Source organism: Micropterus dolomieu, linkage group LG15 (assembly GCF_021292245.1).
Source record: "Micropterus dolomieu isolate WLL.071019.BEF.003 ecotype Adirondacks linkage group LG15, ASM2129224v1, whole genome shotgun sequence".
NCBI classification, from domain to species: Eukaryota; Metazoa; Chordata; class Actinopteri; order Centrarchiformes; family Centrarchidae; genus Micropterus; species Micropterus dolomieu.
The window spans coordinates 19,080,921-19,106,354 of NC_060164.1; the positions used below are offsets into that span (position 1 = coordinate 19,080,921).

The 25,434-nt window shown below is 40.9% G+C and overlaps 2 protein-coding genes and 1 long non-coding RNA gene across 3 annotated transcripts; 1 reads left to right on the forward strand and 2 right to left on the reverse strand.

The window, feature by feature from the left end:
- Positions 1 to 488: 488 nt before the first annotated feature.
- On the reverse strand, positions 489 to 7,057 carry ndnfl (neuron-derived neurotrophic factor, like). The gene is made up of 3 exons (XM_046071127.1): positions 6,879 to 7,057; positions 4,645 to 4,769; positions 489 to 2,484 (listed from the first exon to the last, which is right to left on the reverse strand). Exons 1-3 carry the CDS (start codon positions 7,055 to 7,057, stop codon positions 1,028 to 1,030), a joined length of 1,761 nt encoding a protein of 586 aa, XP_045927083.1. The 3' UTR covers positions 489 to 1,027.
- Positions 7,058 to 15,364: 8,307 nt separating this feature from the next.
- Positions 15,365 to 22,739, reverse strand: sparcl2 (SPARC-like 2). The gene is made up of 9 exons (XM_046071203.1): positions 22,690 to 22,739; positions 22,170 to 22,269; positions 21,341 to 21,413; positions 20,668 to 20,779; positions 20,278 to 20,396; positions 20,036 to 20,190; positions 19,032 to 19,144; positions 17,969 to 18,063; positions 15,365 to 15,581 (listed from the first exon to the last, which is right to left on the reverse strand). The coding sequence occupies exons 2-9, from the start codon at positions 22,230 to 22,232 to the stop codon at positions 15,529 to 15,531; spliced, it is 783 nt and encodes a 260-aa protein (XP_045927159.1). The 5' UTR covers positions 22,233 to 22,269; positions 22,690 to 22,739; the 3' UTR covers positions 15,365 to 15,528.
- On the forward strand, positions 18,545 to 19,184 carry LOC123984358. The gene is made up of 2 exons (XR_006828426.1): positions 18,545 to 18,798; positions 18,982 to 19,184. It is a non-coding gene; the product is annotated as an uncharacterized LOC123984358 (long non-coding RNA).
- Positions 22,740 to 25,434: the final 2,695 nt, after the last annotated feature.

The window sequence follows — 25,434 nt, forward strand, 5'->3', positions numbered from 1 at the left end:
CTTATTCATCCTTCTACTCGGCACATATAGATACGCAATTAGAATAAGTAACTTGACAGCCAAGGGAAGGATTTGTCTTTCAGAAATAACCCTCACAAGGCAGGGCCACTTTAAGACACAGTTATTCAATATTTTAGTTTCCCTGTAATATTTAAACCAGAGTCTTTCCAATGCAGCCTCATCTAGTTACCAAAATAAACAAGTTCCCTAAAATTAAATGTCACAGATTTGTATAGCACTGAGCTGCATCTCATCTCATCTATTACAGTAAAAGTGTAAGCTATCTGAAAACAACTTGGTGGCAAGAAAATCTAATTTGATGTTCCAGTTTACATACATGCATCACTCAGTCAAGAACGTACAGATACCCTAGTATTTATTGGTGCGTTTGAAGCAGCACAAGAACACATCAAAGACAATGAGGCAAGTCACTAAGTATTTTTCACTGCTTCATGCGAAAGCAGAACACAAAGATACACACTGACTTTGAACTAAGCATCTGTAGATTTGTACAGGTTTATAAGCCTGTACAATATGCAGCACTGGAAATATACACTGTAAACCCCCTGTCTCAGATGTTATCCAATTATTTCCCCATCTGTTTCTGTTGCATATTTGGCACAGTCTCTGTTGTTGTTTATGTATTGACTTTCTGTCATCACAAACCTCATTTGTCCTTTGTACTCAGACACAAAATAAGTACTTGGACAACTGGCACATCATTATCATGATCAACAATGAAAAACAAAATGACAAAAAGCACGAGAGTTGTATTTTAAATGTTATGAACTTTTGCTGGTGTTCAGATCCTTCTCATATGCTTTCCATCCACTCACATGGATAGTGCAAGTGGTGTTTGACTATAACCATTGCTCCTCCAGGGGGAATATTTCCATGTTATGGTAACAGTCTCTCCACAACAGTCAAATGGCTACGTTCTCATGGTCAGTCTTTACAGCATGTCCATGGCTGATGCATTGTTCCCTAAACTGGGACAGTCTAAAAACCTCCTGTAGGGGGCAGCAGCTCAGCATTCCTTTCTGGTCTTCACCATCTTGCTGGCGTACTTGATAGGGATCCCCCAGCGTCTCATTAGATAGACATCAAACACATAAGCCATCCCTGGCTCCAGGCCCCCGATCACAGCTGTAGTGACGGCCCGTCGAGGATTCAGCTCCTGGAAGTACTTGCAGAGAACCCTCTCGGTGTCAGACCGGGACTCTGGACCCAGACAGGGCGCGGTTAGAGCTGATACTCGTCCTACCTCTGCTTCACGGCCTCCCAGGTTTCTGCGGTACACACAGTACAGGCTTCGTTCCTCTGTGCCCATCCAGGCCAGGGTGACACTGTTGCAACCACGCAACCGGTTGAAGGATTTAATCTGCAAGGTTGAGGGCAGGGATGGGACCCCTCTGCGGTGGTAGGCGGAGGAGGTTTGCATTTTGACTGAAGCCATCAGACCACCTGGTAGAGCTGGGTCTGTAGCAGCAGCGGTCCGACCCATGGTAGTTTCTTCTCTCTCCAAGTGAATGAGATAGGAAGGACTTCCCTGGAGCCAAATGTGCGCTAAATCTCCCCCCACAGCCTGTGAGGTCAAAACTTGACCTTTACTGGACACAGTGACCTTGACCTTTTCACCTCCACCGCAGCTCTGCAACGTGAGGAGGCCACTCTGCTGCAAGCCCCGAGGACGGAAACTGAAGAACTGCTCTGAGCTGGAGCCTCTGTCTTGGAAGGTCACCCACCTCAGCTCCCCTTCTCTTAGCGTGGTGATCACCGCCCGAGCCTCCTCGTGTGTTCGAGCAAATGTCCCCTCGTACGCCATGCTGGTCCCGTTCAGCTTGTCGTTCACAAAGACGTCTAGATAGTACTGGGTGTCAGGCAGGAGCTCAGAGACGGTGCAAACATTCTCCGTACCCTGGCACACACACTGCAGATCAGCATACTCATCAGAGAGGGAAGAAGAAGAAGGTGGACTCTGGGGTTCAGCGTAAGAGTCCCACTGCTGCCACCACCACTCTTTCAAAATCGGCCACACCGTCACTCTCCTCCTCCTCTCCTTGTTTTCTTGTTTCTGATCTTTCTCTCTCCTCATGCTCTCTCGTGCAGCACACAGGCTGGGGTAGTTTTGCTGCGTGTTGACGAGGACACAGTAATCATAACTCTTCTGTGTGTGTGGGAGGCTGGTTATGGAGGCACTGGGCGCCCAGCTGAGGGTGACACTGGTCATGCCTACACCTAATGTGTGAACTCGAGGGTCGGCTGGGAGCAGGGGGAAGGTGCCAGAGGGACCCAGGCCTTCATGGAGGTACACAGTAGCTCTGGTGTTCTGCTGTTTGGAGCGCAGCTTCAGGATGTAGATGGAAGCATGGGGATAGGAAGGACCCCTGTAGGTGTCCACCGCACTGCCTGTGAAGCTGTGCATTTTCTCATCAGTCCCAGAACCTCGCCACCACACCTCGGGCATACTCTTTTTGGTGCTCCCTATGAGGAAAGACAAAAATTGAGAACATACTGATAAATAAATAATTGCTATAATAAATAAAAGTCTCATTCTGATTTTTTTATTGATTGTATTGTGTGTGCAGAGTTTGACAGCTGTTTTCACATTCATCTGATAAAGGGGGGGAAGTTTCTCTGTTCTGTTAGCTTAAGTCTTATCTTCACCATGAGGTTAAGTCTAGAGAAAAAATTACAGCATGTAACTTCCCATACATAAACTTACAGATCTGCAGATTAAACAAATGAGACAGTAGACCATGAGCATTTTTATAGCTATTTTAAATTTTGCATACAACCAGGCTAGCTGTTTCCCCCTGCTTCCAGTCTTTATGCTGAGCCAACCTAATTGTCTCCTGGCTGCAGCCCCATATTTAGCATACAGACATGAAGATGGTATAGATTTTTTCATCTAACTTTCATCAAGAAAGCAAGCAAATGAGCATATTTGCCAATCTGTCAAAATATTCCTTTATTTCCTTGTGTTTGGATAGCCTTTCCTAGGAACCCCGAGGAGCATGGGAGGTCATATTTAGTATGTTTCCAGCAGAAGCAACAACAGTTTAGAAATAAAAAAGTATTGCAATTTAATGAGCAGCAACAGCCACCGTAACTGAGCAGACCATAATGACTTCATTCTTCATTAGAAGAATACTCTTTTTTTATCAGCACAACATTGAAGGAAGATAATCAATGAGCAAAATCTTTAACAAGGAAAAATATTATTACGCTTTTTCCTGGTATGCGTACACACTGAACTTCACTTCAAAAGGGTTTCGGGGGTTGGAGGACACATAAGCACTGCAAATTGAATAAAACAATAAACAACTGAGCGCACAGAACCTGCTTGATATAGAGAAAATCCAAATCACAAGAATAAATGAACAAATGAATAAATGCAATGTCAACTGCCACTTCAAAAGTGGTTTTAAGTATTTTCATTCATACCTAAAGTGCTGTCATTCTGAAGTACACCCTCTTCACTTCAGTAACGTAACTGACAAATAAACACACAAAAAAACCTGCCACCACACGTCTTCACTGTTCATTGCTCCTAGAGATGAGAAATCGCTCCTCAAATGAGACCAAATGTTTCAGAATCAAAGTGAATAATTCAGGCTGGCGATGGGGACCCATGAGTTTAGGATCTGAATGATTCATGGGTCATTTTATAACTTCATAATGTTATTTTACCATGTGAGAAGCTTGTTTGGTTAACCTGGAAAAGTGCTCATGGAACACTCCAAGGCATATTTTCTTTTCTAGAAATCTGCCCCTTTTTAGTTTGGAAATGTGACTTTTGTTTTAAGACATTTTGTAATTTTGCTGCTCTATGGTTTGTTTTTTTTCCCTTCTGAGTTTATTAGTTTTATTTGGTTTGCAAAGCACAAAATATTGCAGACTAAGAGCGCAGTTTTATTTTATTGCTTATTCAATGTTTGAATCAAGAGTTGGCACCTCTTTTCGGTTGATGCGTGTGCGAGTTTTATGAGTTAAAATCCAAAGCCTCATATAAAATTTATGACAATGTGACAACCAGATATGATCACACTCACTGTCTCTGTCCTTGTCAGAGACAGTGGCTGGCTTTTAGAAAAAAAAAAAAAAAAGCATTTTCTGTGCTTTCAAATTAAACAAGCAGGTACAATGTGCTGATAAGAAGATGGACAATAAAAATAATATCACTCTTATCTGAGAATTTGTGACAAAGAAATTTGGAGATAATCGCTTTTCAAAAACAGGCCACAGCTGTGATACGATTGGTCGATAGGAATCAGTCTATTGGTCTATAAACATGATATAACACCAGTGGTATATTAAAGCTATGACCTTCAGGCTGCAAACATCAAAAGACAGACAAACAATGCAAAAACTATGTACCTGGCATTTCAGAGATTTATTCCTTATATGACTTTTTAATAGTTTGATCATCCTTACTACAAATCCTGGTTATAAAGCTGTTCCAGAGAGTAAACTCTCCTCTACAACTACAAAGTTAAATAAGATTTGAGTTTTTGCCCTCTACTTAAATCCCATCTGTTAGGTAGTGATGATAATATCTAATTGATCTTCTTGGCTTAGCCTTCATCTTCAGGGTAAAGTCTTTGTCTGAAGGTGCAGGTTGTGGTCTTACTGTTCACTCACACTGCAGGCTCTTGTGGGGTTTGTCCTTCCGGGTTCTGGCCGCCAAGCTCCACTCGATGGGGAGGTCGCAGGGGCTGACGGTCACAGACATCGCTGCAGTCTCCTTCTTTAGCATGAAGTATAGCCTGCGGAGGAAACACCAAAAGATAACCGCAAGAAGTTGTTCGATTCATCACAGGAAATGTCAAAAAGATAACACCCTGCTTCTATTCAGCTGCAATGTGATGGATGAGAAGATATCTAACAATGCATAGTGTGCCACATTCTTTCATTTTGTTGGATGATTTGCCGATACGGTGGGCTGGTTATAATTTTCTTTCTTAAAGTTCTAACATCTCAACTTTTGCAGCCAGTCTGCCAATCATTGTCTTCCCATTTGCCTGCATGCTGATCTGTCATTTGATAGCAGATCAGGAGAGGTGACCTGAGAATCACATGATAAGGCAGCACTGACAGTTTCAGATGGATATCTGGCTGTTTGCTGAGACTGCCTGGGATCGTGCCTAGCATAGAAACTGTCATGTCCCTTATTGTGATCAGATGTTTTACAGATTGACATTTATTGATTGAAGTTCACTGGCAGTTAAAGGACATTTATCATTCACGCTGTGGTGGTCTGGTCTTAATTTAATTCAAATAATCACTGTTACTCATGAGTCAATGTTAAACTGTTCACCTCCACAAAGAAGCAGGCAGATAGAAGACATCTGTCTTTTGAACCTGACTGGCATTTCTTCACAGCTAGTTACCATCCATGAAAATTAAGCAAATGCGTTAATAAACATTTGTTCTCCTTCCTTACAAACATCATTATTCATGATTCTGCGCAGATGGCGGTTGTTTCCAAACAGATGTGCGACACTATCATTCTCAAGGGCGGTATGCAGCTTATTTATTAGAGTGATTCATTTCTGAATCAGTGTTTTCTCTCCATTATTTGCTGTGCGGTTCTGCATGACTGCACTGGTGGACAGACTGTGGCACACAGGGAGATGCATTTCGCAATTTTCGGCTCCCAGTTTCAGAAAGCAAACACTGGCACTGTTGTGTAAGGTTCAGGCCAAATGCGCTCCACTTCCTCCCGCTGTCTCTACAGTGGTGCTGGAATCAGCCACTGTCTCCAAAAAGGTGGTTGAGGGATGGCTGGTGACTTGTTATTGAAGTGGAAACAAGGGCAAATCTGATGAGCAGGCCTCAAGATTTATTCATGGGTCTTCAATGAACTGAAAATGAGGAAAAATCTTAAGGAGATATACTCTTACTGTTAAGGAGCCATTTAGTGTTGTGTTGAGTTAAAAAGAAAATGTATTTGCTTTCAGCTTAAACTTGTTTCAAAAGCAGAACAAATTGTTTCAAGAATATTCAGTTGGGAAGATACACTTTATTTCAGTCTTGCTTGCATTATAAACCTGTCTTCTTCTTGACACTGATGTCTTAATTTCAGGTCTCTTTGCTGGACAAACGTTTTGTCAAGATGTGTGGTACATTTATGTACAAAGATGAACATTTAATTTTAAATGATCTATTTTATTGTTTGACAATACATTTAAAGTTCAGTTTTGATAATCATTCATCATTAATTACATATATAATAGTTGACTCCAGCTTCTTATATTGTTTTCTATTGTTGTGGATTAAATATTGTTGGATTTGGGGCTGTTTGTAAAAAAAAAAAAAACTACTTTCTGACTCATTGTACCCTGGAGTGGTTCCCAACCTATTTTTTCCTGTCATACACCCCCAGATCAGATGAGCTCAAGTACTCCTTTATCAATTCCACCCGTCATGTTCCAACTGTGTTCATTTGAATGCATTTTAATCTGAATTTTATATAATATTGTTAGTTATATTGCTACAGTATAATTTTCATACAAGATATGGTCTCATTGTTCCAGATTTGTTCTCTTTCTTTTCTTTCATTCATACTACCACCACTTGTTGAAGCTGGATGGGCATTTATCTTATTTCTACCTCTCTGCTCAGCTACTTTTCGCAAAGTACAGTTTTAGGGTACTTGTACTTTACTCTAGCATTTTCTGCTACTTTATACTTCTACCCCTCTACATGTCTGAGGGAAATATGACCTTTTTACTCTGATGCTCACAAGCGACCCAGCAATACTTGCAAACCTTTAACATTTCAAATTTTCAACAGTTGCAGCCTTGATGGCAACCAACAACTAGACCACATAAATGTTATTTCACACCTTTCTCCTATCACATCTGTTGCCCTACCTGCGAGTTCTTCCTTTAGGGAGAGTTATGGGGGTGATCTTTTCTTCTGCTAACCAAGTAGTTGGGCGAAGTGGCACCTCATTCTCAGGTGCCAGGGCTGAGTGTGCATGAGGCCATGAATAGCCACAAAACAGTGCCAAGGCTGCACAGAGACGCCAGGACAGGGACTTGAGTGCCATCGCTGGTTCTTGCTCTCTGTCTCTTTCACTCTTTGACTTTCCTCAGTCGCCACGTCTTGGATATCGCCCCGGCTCTGAAAACACACGGTGGAAAGGTCAAGAACATCAATCAGAGCCCATCAACACAGACATACACACACACACACACAGTAGTGTACTCAAATCCACTTAGTTAAATTTCTACTGTACCATTCACACAGACGCCAAAGAGCTGTAGTGGCTGATGATTCACTGATATGAAGAAACATCCCATCCTATTCAGACAGAATTATTCATGCAGGGGGAAGAAATTGCTATGCTATAATACTCTGGGATGTGTGTGTGTGTGTGTGTGTGTAGCACAGCTTGACACTCACTATAAAAAATCACCCATCTCACTACTTTTCAAAGTGTGAAGTGGGTTGCTAATATCACTCTGAAGTCGATGCCTTTACATTTACATCTCTATTTTTAGTCGGGGAGTTCAAATGGGTCTGTTCTCCAAATATCTTTCATCACGGGCATTTGCGGCCATTTTATCAGGAGAAAGTGACGCCATGCTGATGTGGAAAGAGGCACACAAACAACACCTGAAAGAGGCACACAAACAACACCTGGAGGTGCTCTGATGCAGTCAAATCCAATCAGCACACATAAATATCTGACAAGAGGAACTTGTATCAGATGTTTCTATCAGCTTTTTCTTTCTGTCTTTTATTTTATTTCTTTCACGCCCTATTAGTATTTTCTGTCTCCTTTTTTTTTTCTGTGTCCATTTATACATGTGGGATTGTGATTTAGTGATAGTGGATAGGATGATTACAGGTCTCGATGTTCTTCTTGCACCCGACAGAGAAAACACATTTGTTCAAAGTCACACAGTCTTCACATACACACTCCCACCTTTCTCTAACAAGGTGTATTATGTCAATGCTGCGCCTTATAGATCAGATGACAATCACAGTGGAACCATGAAGGCGGCTACAGAAGGTACATCTGAGTCTTTCGGGCTCCGGGATGCTCCAAGATCCAAACTCACAAACCGTCACACAGCTACAAAGTCGCACAGAGGCGCCTGCTCATTATCCTTGCAAAGAAAGAGGGGAGTGAACGACCCATAAAGCTTTAACTGAGAGACATGCTGTGGGAGAGAGGCAGATTGAAATGGGAGGGAGGGAGAGAGGGAGGGAGAGAGGGAGGGAGGGAGGGAGGGAGGGCTGTGAAAATGGAGACCAAGAAGAGGAGGATGTTGGATACTGGAGTAATTAGAGGCAAGGAGACGGAGGGAGTAAAAGAAGAGAAAGTGCAACTGTGAAAAAAGTGTTAGAATCAGAGGAGGGGAAAAAACATTATTGCCGTGCAACAAGGTTGCAATGAATTTGTTTCAGTGTTTTAGCCAGACACAAATGAAGCTGATTGTTGTTTACTTTAGCCCCCATGACAAATGGGTTCTAATGTGTCACATATGACCAGACGGCTGCCCAACATCACAGCCCTTCGCACACTCCCCCCCTCATTCAGTTCTGATAAAGATGAAGACACAAAAAAAGCTTGTCGGGCTTGTTTCTTCAAAACGTACCCGCTAATAAAATATGCATACGGCTCCTCAGCAAATTATGGCCAATTGAATTTTCATAAGGCAAAAAGGCTGGGTCTTACAGAGAGAGGGAGCCTGGTGAACTTAACTACCGCCCTCTATAAATAAATACACACTCCCCTTTAAACACAGGAGCTCATGACTTTGATGGTCCGCTCACTCTCCGCTCAGCTCTTTTTTTTCTCTTGTAGATGAGTTTCCTCTTTCCATTATTTTTATCCCAGACTGCAAACTGACTGCATTTATTCTGGATACTGTTTGGGTTTTAATTAAAGATACTTCAACCTTGGTGTATTTTGACTTTTTCTTTCTCTCTTGTCCCTTCTTTTTCCGTTTGCTTTTTACCTCATTTGGCCCCTTTTTAAGAAGTTGATGCAGGCTCAGTTTCAGAGGGACAGGTTGAGTGCTGTGTGCTCACATTGTATTCGCTATCTTCTATCTCCCTGAGCTCTGGCAGGACCATCTGCCTTCTGTTATCTGTGGGCAGGGACAGATTAAATGGCATGGGGTGGTCCCTGCAGGATCCGTTGTCCCCCGAAACTACTGTGGGCAAAGAACTGGCCTGTGGTTCATGGTGGGAGTTGACGGGATGATGGTGGGGTAACATGTGAGAACTGTGGAACTTGATAGGATTTTATGGCTGATTTTCTACCTCGCTGCATGCAGCTTTGAATATATTATCTCTTCTCCTGTCTTTCTTACTTTAATTGTCCTTTCTTGCCTGCATCTCTTACTGTACTTGTCTTGTACATGTGTATTTCCCTCTCACACACTTTTGTACAGCATCCTGCCCTTTCTTGATACATACTTTATGTCTGCACTTTCTCTGTGGTAACTGCCCCGCTCCGCAGTCATACTTTTCTTTTCAAATGACAAGAGAATTATTGGTAGTCAGAAAGAAAATACAGGCGCAGTGAGCAATAAAATACACTCGTAGCAGATGAGCACAACCTTCAGACATGCCAAAATATGATGCTGTCAAGATAAAAACGATCCTGAAACAAATGAAAAGTGCCCTGCATCTGTCTCAGCTTTTTTATAACCCCTCCAGGGATGCACACACACACACACACACACACACACACACACACACACACACACACACACACACACAAGAACTGATCCAAAGAAACAAGTTGCTGACTGACACAGTTGAAATATGAGATGCTGATGCACTAACTCACACACACACACACACACACACACACACACACACACGCTCTGCAAGGACAACATGCATGCATGCATCTCCCTTACCTTCTCTGTCAGTGCACGCTCTCCCTCTCCTGCGCAGGGAGTGAGGAGTGGGATCAAATGATAGAGGGAGCGAGGATGGAGGAGGAGGAGAAGGGGATGAGAGTCAGTCGCGAGGAGAGGAGGAGCGACAGCAGGTTGTTGTCGGGCGTTCCACTGACACCGTCTCCCATGAGGTGCTGCTCACTCCCTACTTCAGGAGGTGTCTCTTCAGGGCTCAGGTGTCCCTTCAGGGCTGTCCCAGCTTCGCTGTGCCCTGGTGTGGTTCAAGGCTCCCCTGGCACTCTCCTCACTCTTTCTCTCTGTCTCTCAGTCCTTCACACGTGGAGGCTTGTCCTGCTAAACACTGTCTGAATGTCATCCAGTCAGTGAAGCCTATGTCCCCTCTCCTCTTCTTGTTTTCTCTCTGTTACCCTTTACCTCCCCCTCCTGTTCTTTGCACTTGTTCCTTCTGTTTACTTCCTCTGGTAGTGAACAGAGCTCACTTGCAATTCAAATGGGCTCATGTGTGATTATGTGTGTTTGTGTATCTGTATGTGCAATCTGAGAGTGAGGGAGCGAGTGGGTGAGTGTGTGGGGGCTGGCGGTGAGGTCGCTGAATGGGGGTGGTGATGAGGAGAGAGAGAGGAAGAGAGAGAGAAAGAGAAAGAGAGAGAGAGAGAGAGAAAAAAAAGAGAGTGTGTATGTGTTGTCAAGTGCAGCGTTATGGAAAAAGGAGGTGATGTAAAAGTTAAATACATTAACCATTCCCTGGCTGGTCTGATAACATCTGTATAAGGGGAGAAGGCTGCAGACAACATCTTAGAGGTTACACTGTCTTTGTGCGCCTATCGCTTGTTCATTCAGGTGCTTAGACTGCCTCTAAATGAACATGTTTACATGGCTTCTCATCCACTTCATGGTTTTATGCAAATATTTAGTGTGCTTGCTGGCACCTAAAAAACAAAAACTGTACCAAAGTGTACCATCTTTTACAAAGATGTAAAAAAAAAAATAATTTTTATGCACGGTATACCCTTGTTTCATCATCATAATTTTTATATATTATATCATTTTCGATATCATGCTACTTGGAGTTACTCATATATAGGTTTAGCTATATGTTTTGAACATTATATATAGTTTAATGTAGTATGTCTGCTAAGTTTGCTGTCAAATGTGGTGAACATCTCTTCAGGATCTTAATGGATTTAGAGTTTCTAATTCTGAAAGTACAAATTAAGTTTTGCATGTGATGTTTAATAATGGATGTTTTTTGAGTTAGGTCTTTAAAGAAAAACGTATAGTTCATTATATCTACCATTAGGCACTAGACAGCTCACACCCTGCAAAGTGTTTATTATTTTAATATATATACACATAATTATATATTTAATTATATACACATAATTTGACAGTCTTTTTACTTTTACTAATTCATTCACCCTTTTGCATACAATGTGAATTTCATCCTAGTTAAAGGAATACTAAAACTTATTTTAAATAGTTAAATTCTTATGCATAATTCAGCAACTAACTTAATATGTAGACTCATTAAGCACTTATTGTGAATATTTTTTAAAGGAATAGTTTGACATTTTGGGAAATATTCTTATTCCTGCCAAGAGAAAATTGATACACTCTCATGTCTGTAGGTTAGGCTAACTATCAAGCTGGAGCCAGGCAGTTAATTTAGCTTAGCACAAATACTTTAGACAGGTGTCAACAGCTAGCCTGGCTCTGTCCATGGGTAACACAATCCACCTAAGGCTCCGTAATTAACACATTATCTCTCGTTTGTTTAATCTGAAAACCAAAGTGTCAAAATGTCAATTAGTGGTGTTACAGGGTTATGTGCTCTACAGTTTCTTAGCAAGAAGTGGCTAGTCTTTGTGCTAAGCGAAGTTAACCAGCTGTAGCTAAATCTCCTCTCTTATTCTCTCTCTGCATGCTTTTCCCATCTAGGCATTCTTGCTGACATTAGGATGCATTTAGGTTATGCTCAGTAGTTTGTGTTTGCTGCCGGGGCGTAGTTTTAGAGGGAATCTTTCTGTCTGTGGAGTTAAAATTAGTTGAAATACCTGTGCCTCTGCATGTTATAGTGAGGACACAATGTAATGAGCTGGAAATCTACCAGACAGTAAATTCTGTATGCAGTACAGCGATATTAGGCTTTATGTCCACCACCTATAGGTCAAGTGTAGATCTCAGAAGACTGGGGGGTGGGGAGGTGGGGCATTCATAGCACCTAGCCCTCTCATCTCCACACAATGGTGGGCCTCATGTACGGTGCTCTTTCTCTCTTGAGTTCTTTAATCAATATCATCAGAAAAATAGAAAGAGGCCCACCATATTGTGTGCTAACTCCCCCTTTTCCATTCTGTGATGGGGCCTTTTCTCACTCATTCAGCAGGTACTTCAGTGTAGGACTATTGAGGTCGCTCTGAATGGGACCCACTCCACCCACAGGGAATATTGTCTGACCACAGGCTAAAATCTGAGAGACCCCCACTCTCCCTTCCTCCCTGTCTCTGTCGCCCTGTCACTCCATGCAAAATCCCTTCAAAGAAGAATAAAAAATGTGGCACATGAGCGCTATTAATAAATGTATCACTTTAGGGGCCACAACTGGTCTTTTTTTTTTTTTTGGAGGACCCTTTGCTGCAGCTGGTCTCTCTTTCAAAGCCACCAGTCTTCCTCTCTGTACCCCTCTCCATTCGCTGGCCCACTTTCCACTCCCTAAGAAGTTCTGAAAGTCGGCAATCTGGCAGAGCATGATACTGCGGCTGCTTTTGAAGATTGGATGGTGATTAACCTTGGAGAGATTACTGCACACATACAACTTTGTGTATGAGCTGCGTTCTAACAACTTTTATGCAGTTTTGGGGGGGGGGAAATTTGATTTGAGAATCACATTTTCCTAAGACTTTGGACATCTGTCGGACATCTGTCAGACCTGAAATTGAAGCACAGGCTTGGGTGACATGCGCTCACAAGGACTAACACACATCCACTCTCTGCTTCATTGCCATCGTCACTGGCCTGAATATTTTCTTTTGATCCCACAGCTCCTCTCCTCTTGTGTTGCCGTTTAATAATTTATCGACAGACAGTCACCGGACAAACTCCATCCGCACAGAAAGCGACAGAAAGTGAGAGTAAAATTTTCATTTGGCATAATTGCATGAAAAGAAACTGCAAAACTGGCCTTTTTTATTATTGATGTCAGCTTACAAGCCATGCATAATGCAAGGGGCCGTCTTTATGACAACCATGTATTAAATATCATGTTCTGGGGGTCGGGGGTTCTCAGGCTGTGTGCTTCTACTGCCACAGTTAGTTGGCTTTCGTAGACTAAATCCCTGTATGGACAGTGCTGTAAAAAGCAAAGACAGAAAGAGGGATTGACAGTAAGAGAAAGTGATGGAGAGCGATCGACAGAGAGAGAGAGATGAGATGAAGGGGGGGGGGGGGCATGAAGGAGGGTGTGCTAGCTGGGTTAACAGGAATCTTTATTTTTAACAACATGTCATCACCAGCCGCCCATCTGCTCCTGTGCTGTCAGATTCCCTTGGGAGTGTGTGTGTGTGTGTGTGTGTGTGTTTAATGTGTGTAAGAGAAAGACAGAGATGCAAGCAAGCCATCACAGATCAGATCACTGATCAGCACCCAAAGGAGGAGGAAGGGAGTGGACAAGGTTAGAGAGGTGGGTGGCACACAGATATCACTCTCCTCTAATATCCAAATGGGGTGTGACAAGGGAGGACAGTGGGAGTGGAGGTGAATGGTGTGTGTGTGTGTGTGTGTTTGTGTTCGTGACAGGAAGGTAAAGTAGGATTAGGTGGATCAATCTACAACTGCCCTCTCTGTGTTTGGATGGGGGGATGGAAGGAGGTGGAGAAGGTGGTCCAGGGTTAATGAGAGGGAATCTATTAGCACAGAGGAGGGGGGTGTGAGGACACACAAAGAAGGAGCAGCAGTGAGTAGGAGGAGGAGCTGTGTGGGCTATACTGGACCTCCAGGGGTGGCCCCAACAACTCATTTTATTTATTTCAGATAAAGGCACTAGTCTCTGGGGGAGAAGGGAGCAATGGGGAGGAGATGTTTGCTGGTGGAGGAAGTAAAGGCAAGGACTTTGCATTCAGAGCGTTTTTTACATAGCAGAGAGACAAGACCAACAGCTAGCTGTTCCGCAGGTCACTCGTCATTAGCAAATACAGTTCAGTACAGTTAATCTCTCCCCTTTTGTGCTTTCTTTATGTCTGTTTTCTTTTCTTTCCTCCCAGTTTAGACTTGTTTTTCACTCCATGACGAACGACAGCCTCCAGTGGTCCATTCCTCTTTATCAAAGGTTTTGAGTGAAAATCTGATGGAATGAAAACATCTTGTTTTGATATTTATGGTGATGCACTTTCGTTTTGCACGACATGTAGAGCAAGCAGTCCTCGGTCCTTGTTTGCCTCGTGTCTGCACTGAATCTGCATCTCATATTGAGTACTGAAATCTCTTCCTCTTTCTTCATCTTCTTTCCAATGTCTTTCAGGCATGTTCAATTTTCAGGCTAATTAGTCCAGAGAAACCAGTCATACCAAAGAATCCACCCCAGGCCACGCACACATCCTCCTATTGATCTTGTAGCGCCAACACAAGCAAAACCACACACAAATTTCACGTACAAGACACAGGCAAACAAACAAGATTCAACAAAAGTTTTCAGAGCAGCATGTATTATAGATGGGGCAAACATACAAAAAGTCAGCATGCAGCTTGCATTATGCAAGTTTTTTGACCTTGACAGAGTTCAAATGTTTCAGATATTCTACATCATGATCGGAGGTGCTGTTTACTGAGTCGGCTGTAAAAGAAATGTTTTGCAGCCCACTAAACCTTTTTTTCTGGTATTTCCGTCTCTCCTCAGTTCCTCCCAGTTTCTCAGCTATCCCTTCCCCCTCTCATGCTCCATTCTCAGTCTTTCCCTCATTTCTGATCCATTTTTTATGCATTACTCCATTACTCTCAACTCCCATTTACAGTGCATTACCTCCTCCCATCTTTCACAAACACACTTTATACTTCTCTCTCCTTCAGTCAGTCACTTTGCTTCCCTCATTCCTTCTCTCCCTCACTCTCCTCCAGTGCATTATGACACTTTCCCTTTCCTTCTCCCCTTCACCCCCTTTATAATCTCTTTGTCTCTTCTCTGGGCACGTCATCCCATACTAAGCATTTGTTTTACCCTTATCTGTATTTCCCATCTAGTTTGTTATTCTCCATGCCATGCTGTCTGTCTGCACTGCTGTCATCCTCCCTTTTAAATTGGTTATTGGAAGCATGCTATGTAATTTGGCACTTAATGTTGTCTTTGCTCTTTTACAACACAAATATACAAATGTCAGCTAATATAATTAACAATAACAGCGGTCAGTCCTTCAATTTATTTGTCCCATTGAGAACACATGAATGAACAGACAAGCAGCAGACTCTCAGATTTGATGATGTGATAAATCATTATATTACAAGCTGCAATACATAGTGAAACAGATTGAAAGAGTGAGCAGTGTGTGTAGATGCCATCCTGCTTTTAAATCAGCTGTGGTGATGTTGTCTTCAGTGAATTTTTTACAGTACAAAAGAGATGCAGGAGTTCATGGCTGTTTTCATGTCAAATGTACTCCTTGACTGTAGGACACAGCTTACGGGAACCCATTCTCATTGCTGTGGATAAAACAAAAAACAAATAATTTAGTTCAGTCAGACAAATTAAAGTTACTGTACACAATTGGCTTCATTGGCAAGTTTTTAACATAACCCCCCCAAAAATTTTAATAATTTTAAAGAGGCAATCTGTGGAAGAAAAAAAATATCCATAAGAATTTAATTTATTACAAAACAGAATACCTAATTGTGAATTTTAATGACTACCAAATACTTGTTGAAATTGAAATACAATTATACAGTTTATTGCACCAAACTATTTTGCACTGAAAACCATCTATCTCAATGTATGTGGTCAATAAGTCACTATCAAGTTGTGCAATTTCAAAAACTTAATTTCCAGTACATATATAAATATATTAGGGTCAAAAATTACATTAATTTCAAATTGTTCAAATTCAGTAAGCTTAATTTTAATCTAAAGATTCATGCAATGTAAAGAAAAATGTGGTTGCTTGTGTTTAGAGCGGCATGCTCTGATCTTATTTTCTTATATTGAACTTTGGTGTCTGTTCAAATCCAGACTATAAAATTCAACTTGAGAAATTCAGATCTGAACATATCAAGGATGAAAAAAAGTCAGTGAAAGGTCTGGGGAAAATAACCCTAATAATGCCATCAGATTTAATTTCCCTGGAGTCAATAAAAGTCATGATATCTTGGCCTTTTGACCAGCCTTCTTTTAATCTGCCTTTTGGAAGTCCACCAACTTTATGGACGTGCAATACTAAATTACCCCTTTAATGCATGAGTGTAATCACCATCCAGGAAATTATGATCCCAAGGAGAAAGGTCAAATTTTGTAAAACTTGAAGCAAAATGGAATCATTATGGAAGAACATGCATCATAATGTATCCTGGAAAGCTTCAAGGAGAATAATCCTTGCTTTTCTTCAACTGTATAAAATACTGTGGACTAATTAGTTCAGATGGAAATAGGTCCACATGCATAGGGCGGCTTTTTTTCACCACGGTTTTATTTCTTAATACTCAAAGTGTTTATTTTAAGATTCTGCCAGGTAACAGGCTGAAATAATGACTGAGGATCATTCTAAACCCTTTATTACATATATCGCAAACCCAACCAAGCAAGAGGCTTCCGGTCTGAGACGTGAATTAAATGCGGAAGTCCGTTAAACCTGCATTCTATCAAACAGCCAGCAGGGGGCGACTCTTCTGGTTGCAAAAAGAAGTCCAGTTCCATTAGAAATAATGGTAAAATGACCCTATTTCTCAGCTGATTTATTACCTCAGTAAACACTTTCATAATGAGTTTACGGTCTCAATCGCTAGTTTCAAGTCTTCTTCAATACAACATGATGTTCATTTAGCAAATTATGGTCCCATTTACAGGAAAATAAAACAGAGAGGAGAGTATGCTTCAGGGCGGGATTATCTGTGATTGACAAGTCGTTACCATGGCAACCTGTCAATCAGGCGAGAGTGACACGTACCCACGACACTATGTAAAAGCTTATTAGGAGTTGGCTGTTCACTTTCTCTGGTGAGTACATTTAGTTTTAAGTTGTCAGCCCTGTTAAAATGACAGTTAACGTGAATTACAGATGCACCTAGCTAAGCAAGCTAGCTAGCTCCACTCTGGCCATTAGCTCCACCGTCTCATCCAAATATGGTCACTTCCGGGAACTTCCTGGTTGGAAAAACTCAACATGGCTGCGCCCTATCGACCAAACTCGAGGCTTCAAAACGGCAGTCGACAAACCAACGGGTGACATCATGATGACTACGTCCACTATACAGACTATGATTTCAACACCCTAGACTCTAAACTGTAACACTGCAACATCTTTGGAGGGAAACTCCAAGTAGTCTGTCTCAATTCAGATACTTCCGTACATTGCGTACGCTATGTAGCCTACTTCCTTGCTTAGTGCGTTAATTTCGACAGGGTAGTGTTGTCTCAAATGAAACGCTGCTGTTTTGCAATTGTTGCCCACCAAAATATGTGGTTAGTTTGCTCACTTGACTTCAATTAAATTTTATTAAAAATCAGCAAAAATTAACGTACTTCTACTTTTACGAGATCATAACTGCTGCAGCTTCCTTTGTTGCCATTTTTTAACAGGTTTAAAAATACGTTGGTTGTCCCTCCCCTTCCGCTATGTAGCTAAGATGGCAAACATTGAGGGTAAGATGTGCACAGCATTCCACAATCAACTTTCTGAACGTTATGAGTGCACCATCCAGGTACTCATAGTGCAGTGTGCAGTTTGAGGCACACCTATACCACTTGCCAAGTGCAAACTAGATGTCTGTCTCCCTCTGACCTCCATTACAATAAAATTGTCTTTAAGTAAGCTATAGCATTCATCAACATCTGTGACCGTGTGGAATAACAGCAACACTGGGCAAAAGTTATGACTAACACATGAAATGGTAGAACCAGTCCTCGGAGCGATCCACCAGACAGGTTGTCCACTCTCGTAGGGTCACCTTCCTGTTACTGTTACTGTCACATGACCTGCAAACACACCACAGTATACACACTTGCAAACACAAAATGACAGATTCATACAGATAGATATAGAGATGGTACAAAGACAGCCATAGTTATGGAAACAACTGCACTGGGGCTCTTCCATAGCCATTGTCTTTCAGTTCACCCTGGAGTGTTATCTCTGAAGGGTACTCTTTCAATTTGTGTTAATCCATGGGCAGCGGGAGACACAGTGGGTAATAAACATTATCATTGCTGGGAATGGCTTGACATTGACATAGCCAGCCATACTCCACAAAACCTGTCACTGCAGACTGGCAGAGAAAAGGGGGGTTGGGTGGGAGTAAGGATGGAAGAGAAAGGGGGAGAGATGGAAGGATGAAATAATGGCACAAGAGTGAAAACGAAGGAGGGACTGACAGAAAGCAAGGCTGAGGAAAAGTCCATTTGTAGGAAAGATGAAAGGAAAATAGGAAGCGCAGAGGGGGGAAAAGAAGTGCTTCAACATGGAGGAGGAGTAAGATGATGGCGAGATGGTGTGGTCATGAGATCGGAGGGGAGGAGGACACAGGAAGCGGATATTGGCATGGAGAATGAATGGATAGATGGCGTGCAGAGAGAACAGCAGGGTGGGAGGTGCAACTTGGCCACAGAGCGGGGGCGAAATGCATCGCTGTGTGACATTTTTAACCCTTGGTGTTTCAGTAATTAGCTGAAAAAAACATACAACACTGTCCTTACCTTGCTGACCACTCAGTGGTAAGTAAGAATTTACCTACTTATCAAATAGGTAATTTAATCATAGATTTTTCCCTCCCATGCTACTGGCTTAATGAAAATACAACTAAACACTAAAAATGAACCATTAGCTTATGTTAACGCTGTGATGTTGTGTACTAAACTAAATTCATTCAAATCTGACTCAACGATCCTGTCATCCAGCAGCTAACATCATGTATGCAGCCCTGTCAGCTACTAGAGGTGGGACTGACTGAAAGAATGGCGTAGCACAGTGCTCCATTGGCATCTTCTTGTAACGCAGCTTCCTCAGGTCCCTGCGGCTCAACTTGCCATCTTTGTTCTTGTCCAGTTCTGTAAATCTTTGCTAAAGAAACAGAGGAAATAAATATCAAGAGAAAACTGTTCATCTTATTCAACTAATTGTTTGCACTGTTTCTGCTAAACATCAACATGTTAGCATTGTCATTGTGAGCATGTTAGCATGCTGAAGTTAGCATTTAGCTCAAAGTGTCGTCCAGTTTTATAGAGCTAGCATAGCTGGATACTCTTAGTCTTGTTTTACAATAAAAAGTTGTATTTTTGTCCATGCTGAAGATAACATTATTGAAAGACAAAGTCATTAATCTAGGAAAGCAGATAGAGGTGGAGATGTATGAAATACCACAAAAATGGTTTTATTCTAAAACACTGTATATCATTTTTCACATCATCAAAATAATGCATGAGTTTTTTTTAAAATTCATTTGAGGCCAGGAGGTCAAGGTGGCCGGCGGGAGGATATTAAGTTATCCGTCCATTTACCATGTTCTTGAATAATTTAGTGATTATTGACCAAATACTATTTTTACATGGTTTTCTTAAGAGCCCCTGTCTTGTTCTGTGGATGACCACACCACAAGCAACACAAGAACTTGCCACTTAACAGTAGGTTGTTAACATCGATTTCTTGCTAGACAATCCATGAAGCGCAGTTTGTATACTAGCACGATGATGGTGTATGGTGTCATAAACAACTTTATGCTCGGTGTTCGGTTACACTGGGAGTGATAGTGATCCCTTGATATATTTTTCATCCAGCTATAGTTTCTTTAGTATTACATTTTGTTGTGAATATCGATTTTATTTGCATCATCATTAGCTGAGGTCACTGTAGATCATAAATCTTGTCTACTACTCTACAATCATGTTCTCCCCTTGGAAGCAGACCTTTGGTGTCTGCTGCTTCGGCTCGCTTCAGCAGTAACGTTTCAGCTACCTGTGCTAGTTGTGTCCTCTTGGCATGGCTAAGGCAGCTCTGGGGCGGGGCAGCAGGTGCGTAAGACTCCCCCATACGACTCAGGAGCAGAAACCAGTCCAGCAGACGATATGGAAACTGGCTTAACTCCTCCTCAGTGCATTTAGCCTTGGGGACTGATCAAGAAGGATAACAGAGCTCATTTGGCAGATTGCAGTGCACAGTGGAAATTGTGTGTAATATCTAATGCTGTGTATGTTTACCCAGACAGCGTCCTGTGTGAGCCAGTCCTGTGCGGCGTCTCTTTCTGCAGGCTTCTTTATGCAGCAAACACTCATTGCCATAGGTCTTTCCAAGAACACTGCACACTGGTGCCCTCTGCCTGATTACATTAGCCAGTGCCCATATGCAAAACTATATGTGAGGAAGGATTCTTCATACAATGTGCACACCTGGATTAAAGAAACTGTTATACAGTACTAATTTTTTTTAAAGTTGTGGATATCAGTATCATTAACAAATCCAAAGACAGTGAATAATAAAATTTACATAAGTATAAAGGATTTGTTTGAGTTCATTGGCTGGTCAAAAACAGAAAATTACTAAAATCCCAAATAGCCTGTTACTTGGTTTAAATGCCATGAGGTGTTTACCGTGGACAGGACTGGGGACAAACACATCTGGGGATGCTGACTCCATTTTCCTGAACTACCTGGCACCAAGATCCCACTGGACTATGGCATTTCAGCAGCTCACAAAGCTTTTCTGAAACATGAAGAAACAGCCTTGTTACTACATTGTTTCTCTTATTCCTAGTTTTACATCTGTGTATCCTTTACCTGATTACAGGCCTGTTTTGATGATCATTTCCTCATTTAGCTTTCAGTACTGATTAAAGGTGTTTTGGATTAGAGCGTATAAAATGTCTCATATGGGGCTATTAAAGATAATGAAATGTCATGGAGTGTTGAATGAAAAGAAAGCTGCAAATGAATGGTGGAAGGACAATGAATGATGCGATGGCTGCCTGATTTTCAGTCATTGCTACACATTCAATTCTTGGTCCAAAATGCCATGTTGTGCACATATGTGGCCCAAAATGGTATTCATTGTTTGCCAGCTATATAAACAATTTCAAACATATTTACGTATTTATGTTGCATTTATGCTTGATATTAATGTACAGCACTTTACCTGCGTTAAAAAAAAGTGCTATATAAATAAAGTTTGACTTATACTATAGTGTACTATACTATAAAATATATTTATATAACTGACATGCAGCCAGAAAATGACATTCCTCTATACTGTACATTAAAGTCTTACCTGGCTCTACTCTGCCAATATACGGTCTCAGTCTCTCCTCAGCTTGTCTCTGTCTGCGCTGGGCTCTGCCTCCCTGACAAACACACACACACGCGCGCACACACACACACAAATATAGTTTTCCAACAGTACTCTATCAGGTTCTAGGCAGAGCTGCAAGGATGAAAGGATCATATTTTTTTCTTCTTCATGTCATTCCAGAGGCACGCACTAAACTCAGGTATAAACTTGTCCTTTATTGTAAACCTATAACCTTAAACTCTGGATCATGATGTGTGCATCACAGGTAAAGAGGCCAATGACCTTCAATCTAAATTATCAAAAAAAGACTCTTAAAGTCAGTGTACTGTAGATGATAAAACACTAAATGGTATGCGTTCTTTATCACATCCATATCCCGTCATATGCCACAATGCAAAGCTATATTTCCACACACTTTGTAGTCAGTGCCAGGTCCACATCTGCCCCCAAAATCTGCCCAGATCAGATGGAAAACAGGTGCAATGCTGACCCATAATACTGGAGCCACACTTCCCTAAGAATTGCTGTTTTAACACCTATCGCAAAACAATCCTGATGACTTTAACGGTGAAGGATGACTACGTGCAGTAAGTATCTCACAAAATATCTACATGATCTTTTACCATTTGTTTACAGTTGCAACCCTGGTGATGAAAAGTTCTCAGGTCATAAAACATTAATATGATTATCATTGTTATTAGTGGTTGTGCCCATCTAGTTTGTAGTTTTTTATTGCTCTCAAATTCACTTCAAAATATGAGATTAACAATCACATTTAGGCAGAAGCCACAGGCAAAGTTAGACTCACCATGGCTGTGCAAGTGTGAAGACTCAGGAGCAGAAGCAAGACAAAGGTCAAGCTGAGGTTCATGGCTGAAACATCCAGTGGGCTACAACAGGAAATTTTCCTGTGGGAGGAAAATATTGGACAAATTCACTCTGATTTCACAAACATACTGTATCTATTCTATCTATTTCCAGCAGCATTGTCACTTTACCTGTATTTTTTTTTGATATCAATTACATTTGAGCTAAAATCTAAAAAATAAATAGTGCTGAAGGACTATCAATTTACCCAAATCTAAGCTATTAGATGCATTTTTCTTCTTTCGGCTGTGGTGTCATATACTGACTATTACTCCATTTCCAGTCATTCTGATAATGTAGCTGGGAAACAATGCATCTCACTGAGTCTCAAGAAAACAATCATTTTCCATAGCAGAGGAAACAGAGGGTTGAATTACACTGACAGGACAATCAGCTTCCTGTTGAGGAAGTTATTATAGTCATTTTCGATCCCCCTGGCTGCTTGAAAAAAAACATCTTACCTCTGTCACTTCTTTCTTCTGTTGTTATTCCCCTGTTAGTGTTCTCCTTATTTTCCTTGTTGCCAGATACCTTTTTCTCTCCGTCTCCCCGGCTCCTCTGAAGGTATTCTTTTCACAGCTCTCTTCAGCTCAGCAGTCTTTACCTTTTCTTTTCATTTGATCCATCTATTTTTACATTCTTTCCTTATCTAACCCCTCCTCTCTGCGTTTCCCTGTCTGTCTGACTTCTACCTTTACATTGGCTCCTTGCTGATTGCAGCTGAGCGCACAGGTATCTGAACTCAGCGTTACTTTAAGACCCTCTGTGCAGTTGGATGTCGATGAGATGGAATATGGGGAAAAGTACAGGAGAGCTGTACTTACTGAGAGAGTGATAGTAAAGGGAGAGAGGGAAAGGATGTTTTTTTGGGGGAAGTGGAGTGGTTTTCATTGAAGTTGGCACTGGTACACAGGAAGATTTACAAGCCAGAGAGAACATATGGACACACTTCTTCTCGCTCTTGCACTCATCTCTCTCTCTTTCTTTCTCTCTCTCTCTGTCTTTTTAACATTTAAACAGACTTTGTACTTTAGACACACGCTAACACACACCCAAAGGTAAAATTTATGTGTGTAGAGGAAGGACACCTCTGAAAATATGAACTGTCAAAGGCAATAACAGGGACAAGGCTGCTCTCTAGTGGTTATGCTGGTCAATAACAGTTTCACTGTGTGCCTGTTACAGATGATATGGTAAAGGAAACAGGTATGACATGAAATGTATTTTAAATCAAACATGTTATCTGTCGGAAGAAGGCCAGACTTTTGTGAAAACCTTCGGTTTTAAAGTTGGCTTTTTGACTTAGTTCCCTCTTTAAATATTTAATGAAACCATGCTTTAAACATTTTCCCTGAGTCACCTTGTCGTACGGAAGAAGCACTGAATATTAAATTGAGGAGAAAACATAATACAAAAAAACATGAATTAGTGAAACAAAAACATGAATAAAACAAAAATATCTTTGTGGGAATAAGCTTGTTGGCTGTTGGTGAACTAGCATGTTTTGTTAGTGTTGTGATTTATGGTAACTTAAATCACAACAAACAGTTACAATGTATATCAGATGGTTTGATCATTAGCAAATTTGCTTGGGAATACACCAAATCACAAAATCAACCAAAATGAAAGCAGCTTTAAAGAAGGTCTTGTTTTATTATATGCCTTGACTACCTGTTAGACCACAAACAGGGGCCAATAGGGGCCCCAGTGGGATGATCCACCTCTGAATTTAGGGACAGTTTAGGTCTCAATAGGAAAGTTTTATTATTAGCCCACTCTAACTGTGAAAACCAGGATGAATTAAATCAACCTAACCTAATGTGACATGTTTTATACCACCATAACAACATCTATCCTATAAAGTCTGTAATAATAGCCTAATATATGCTTGAAATAAGGCTTTTATTAAACAACTGCAGGAGTGGAGCAAACGTATTCTTAAGAATGCATGAGTCATTCATTTGTAACACAACAGCTTTAAGGGAGTTTTGAAGCTTGTTGTGACAGCATGAATTAATTCATAATAAATAAATACAACATTTTAACAGGCTACAACAACTTTAGGCAAACCTTTCTAATAATGACACCCTTTCAAAAGGGTTTATAAGTTGCAAGTAATGGCTTTATTAATGGCTAATGAATCATTTTCGTTATAATGCTTTATAGGTCAGATATAAACCATTAAAGAAAGGCTTTTGGTTGCTATACATGTTGTGCAAACTCCGTTAACTGTTTAGTTAATTATGTAGACAGTTTGACTATAGCAAATGTTTCTTTTCAAACCTGGCAATCCAAATGTTTTTCTTATTTATGGCTTTAAACTGACCTATAAAGCGTAACAGTGTTATTGACCCAAAAACCATTGGTGACACGCAGAAGTCACATGACTCGTGTCACCAATATGATGACTGAACTTGACAAAATCAAAAAATACTTGCAACTCAACTTTGGCTTTAACACCAATGACTTGTGACTTGGATGATACTTGAACTTGAGCCTTTTGACTCGAACTGACTTGATACCCTTGATACCCTCCCTAAGCCCTTTTTTAATCAAGATATAAAAAAATTGTGTGCGGGGCATCAACACTTCATTTAAATCATGAAATTATATGACATCTGTTGTGTGAAACTGTTTCTCTGCCTTTTTTTCCTGTACAGGTTTATGCTTTATTCGATAAAGTTTTTTTTTTTTTTTTTTTTAGCTCCTGTTAAAACAATCTAATGGTATTAAAATGGGTGAAGAGCACATTATGACTCAAAGTTTAGGATTTGAGACTTAACTTGGGACTCTTGGTCTTTACTTGAGGCTTGACTCAGACTTGAGTGCTAAGACTTAACTCACACGTTAAGTTAACGTATGTAAGTAGGCCTATTATCAGCAAATTTTAGTTACTCAAAAAAATTCTAATTCAAAATCAAATAATTAGAAAAAAGATACCTGATACATGATTTCCACTTGGCTGGAAAAGTATTAAAAAATGAAATGTGAAAAGTATCTGTTAGACGATTGTTGTGGAGTAAATGTCTGCCTCTGAGATGTAGGATAGTGATTGTGGCATAAAATGGAAATACTCAAGAAAAGTACAAGGACATAGTAAAATGCATCTAGTTACATGCCACCACTGCTGCTACTACTGAATAATAATAAGCACAAGATAATAATTTTAGTTCTTTGTTATCAGTACTTCCACTTGCACAGAGTAC

Bases quoted from the DNA above. Each gene is read 5' to 3' on its own strand.
- ndnfl (XM_046071127.1), bottom strand. From the start codon at position 7,057: ATGGCACTCAAGTCCCTGTCCTGGCGTCTCTGTGCAGCCTTGGCACTG. The intron at 4,770-6,878 runs GTAGGGCAACAG...TTTCCTCCGCAG, and splicing joins CCTAAAGGAAGAACTCGCAG to GCTATACTTCATGCTAAAGA. The intron at 2,485-4,644 runs GTGAGTGAACAG...CTTTCCTCATAG, and splicing joins ACCCCACAAGAGCCTGCAGT to GGAGCACCAAAAAGAGTATG.
- sparcl2 (XM_046071203.1), bottom strand. From the start codon at position 22,232: ATGAACCTCAGCTTGACCTTTGTCTTGCTTCTGCTCCTGAGTCTTCAC. The intron at 20,397-20,667 runs GTAAACACCTCA...TAATGTAATCAG, and splicing joins TGTCCCCAGTCCTGTCCACG to GCAGAGGGCACCAGTGTGCA. The intron at 20,191-20,277 runs GTAAACATACAC...CTTCTTGATCAG, and splicing joins TCACACAGGACGCTGTCTGG to TCCCCAAGGCTAAATGCACT.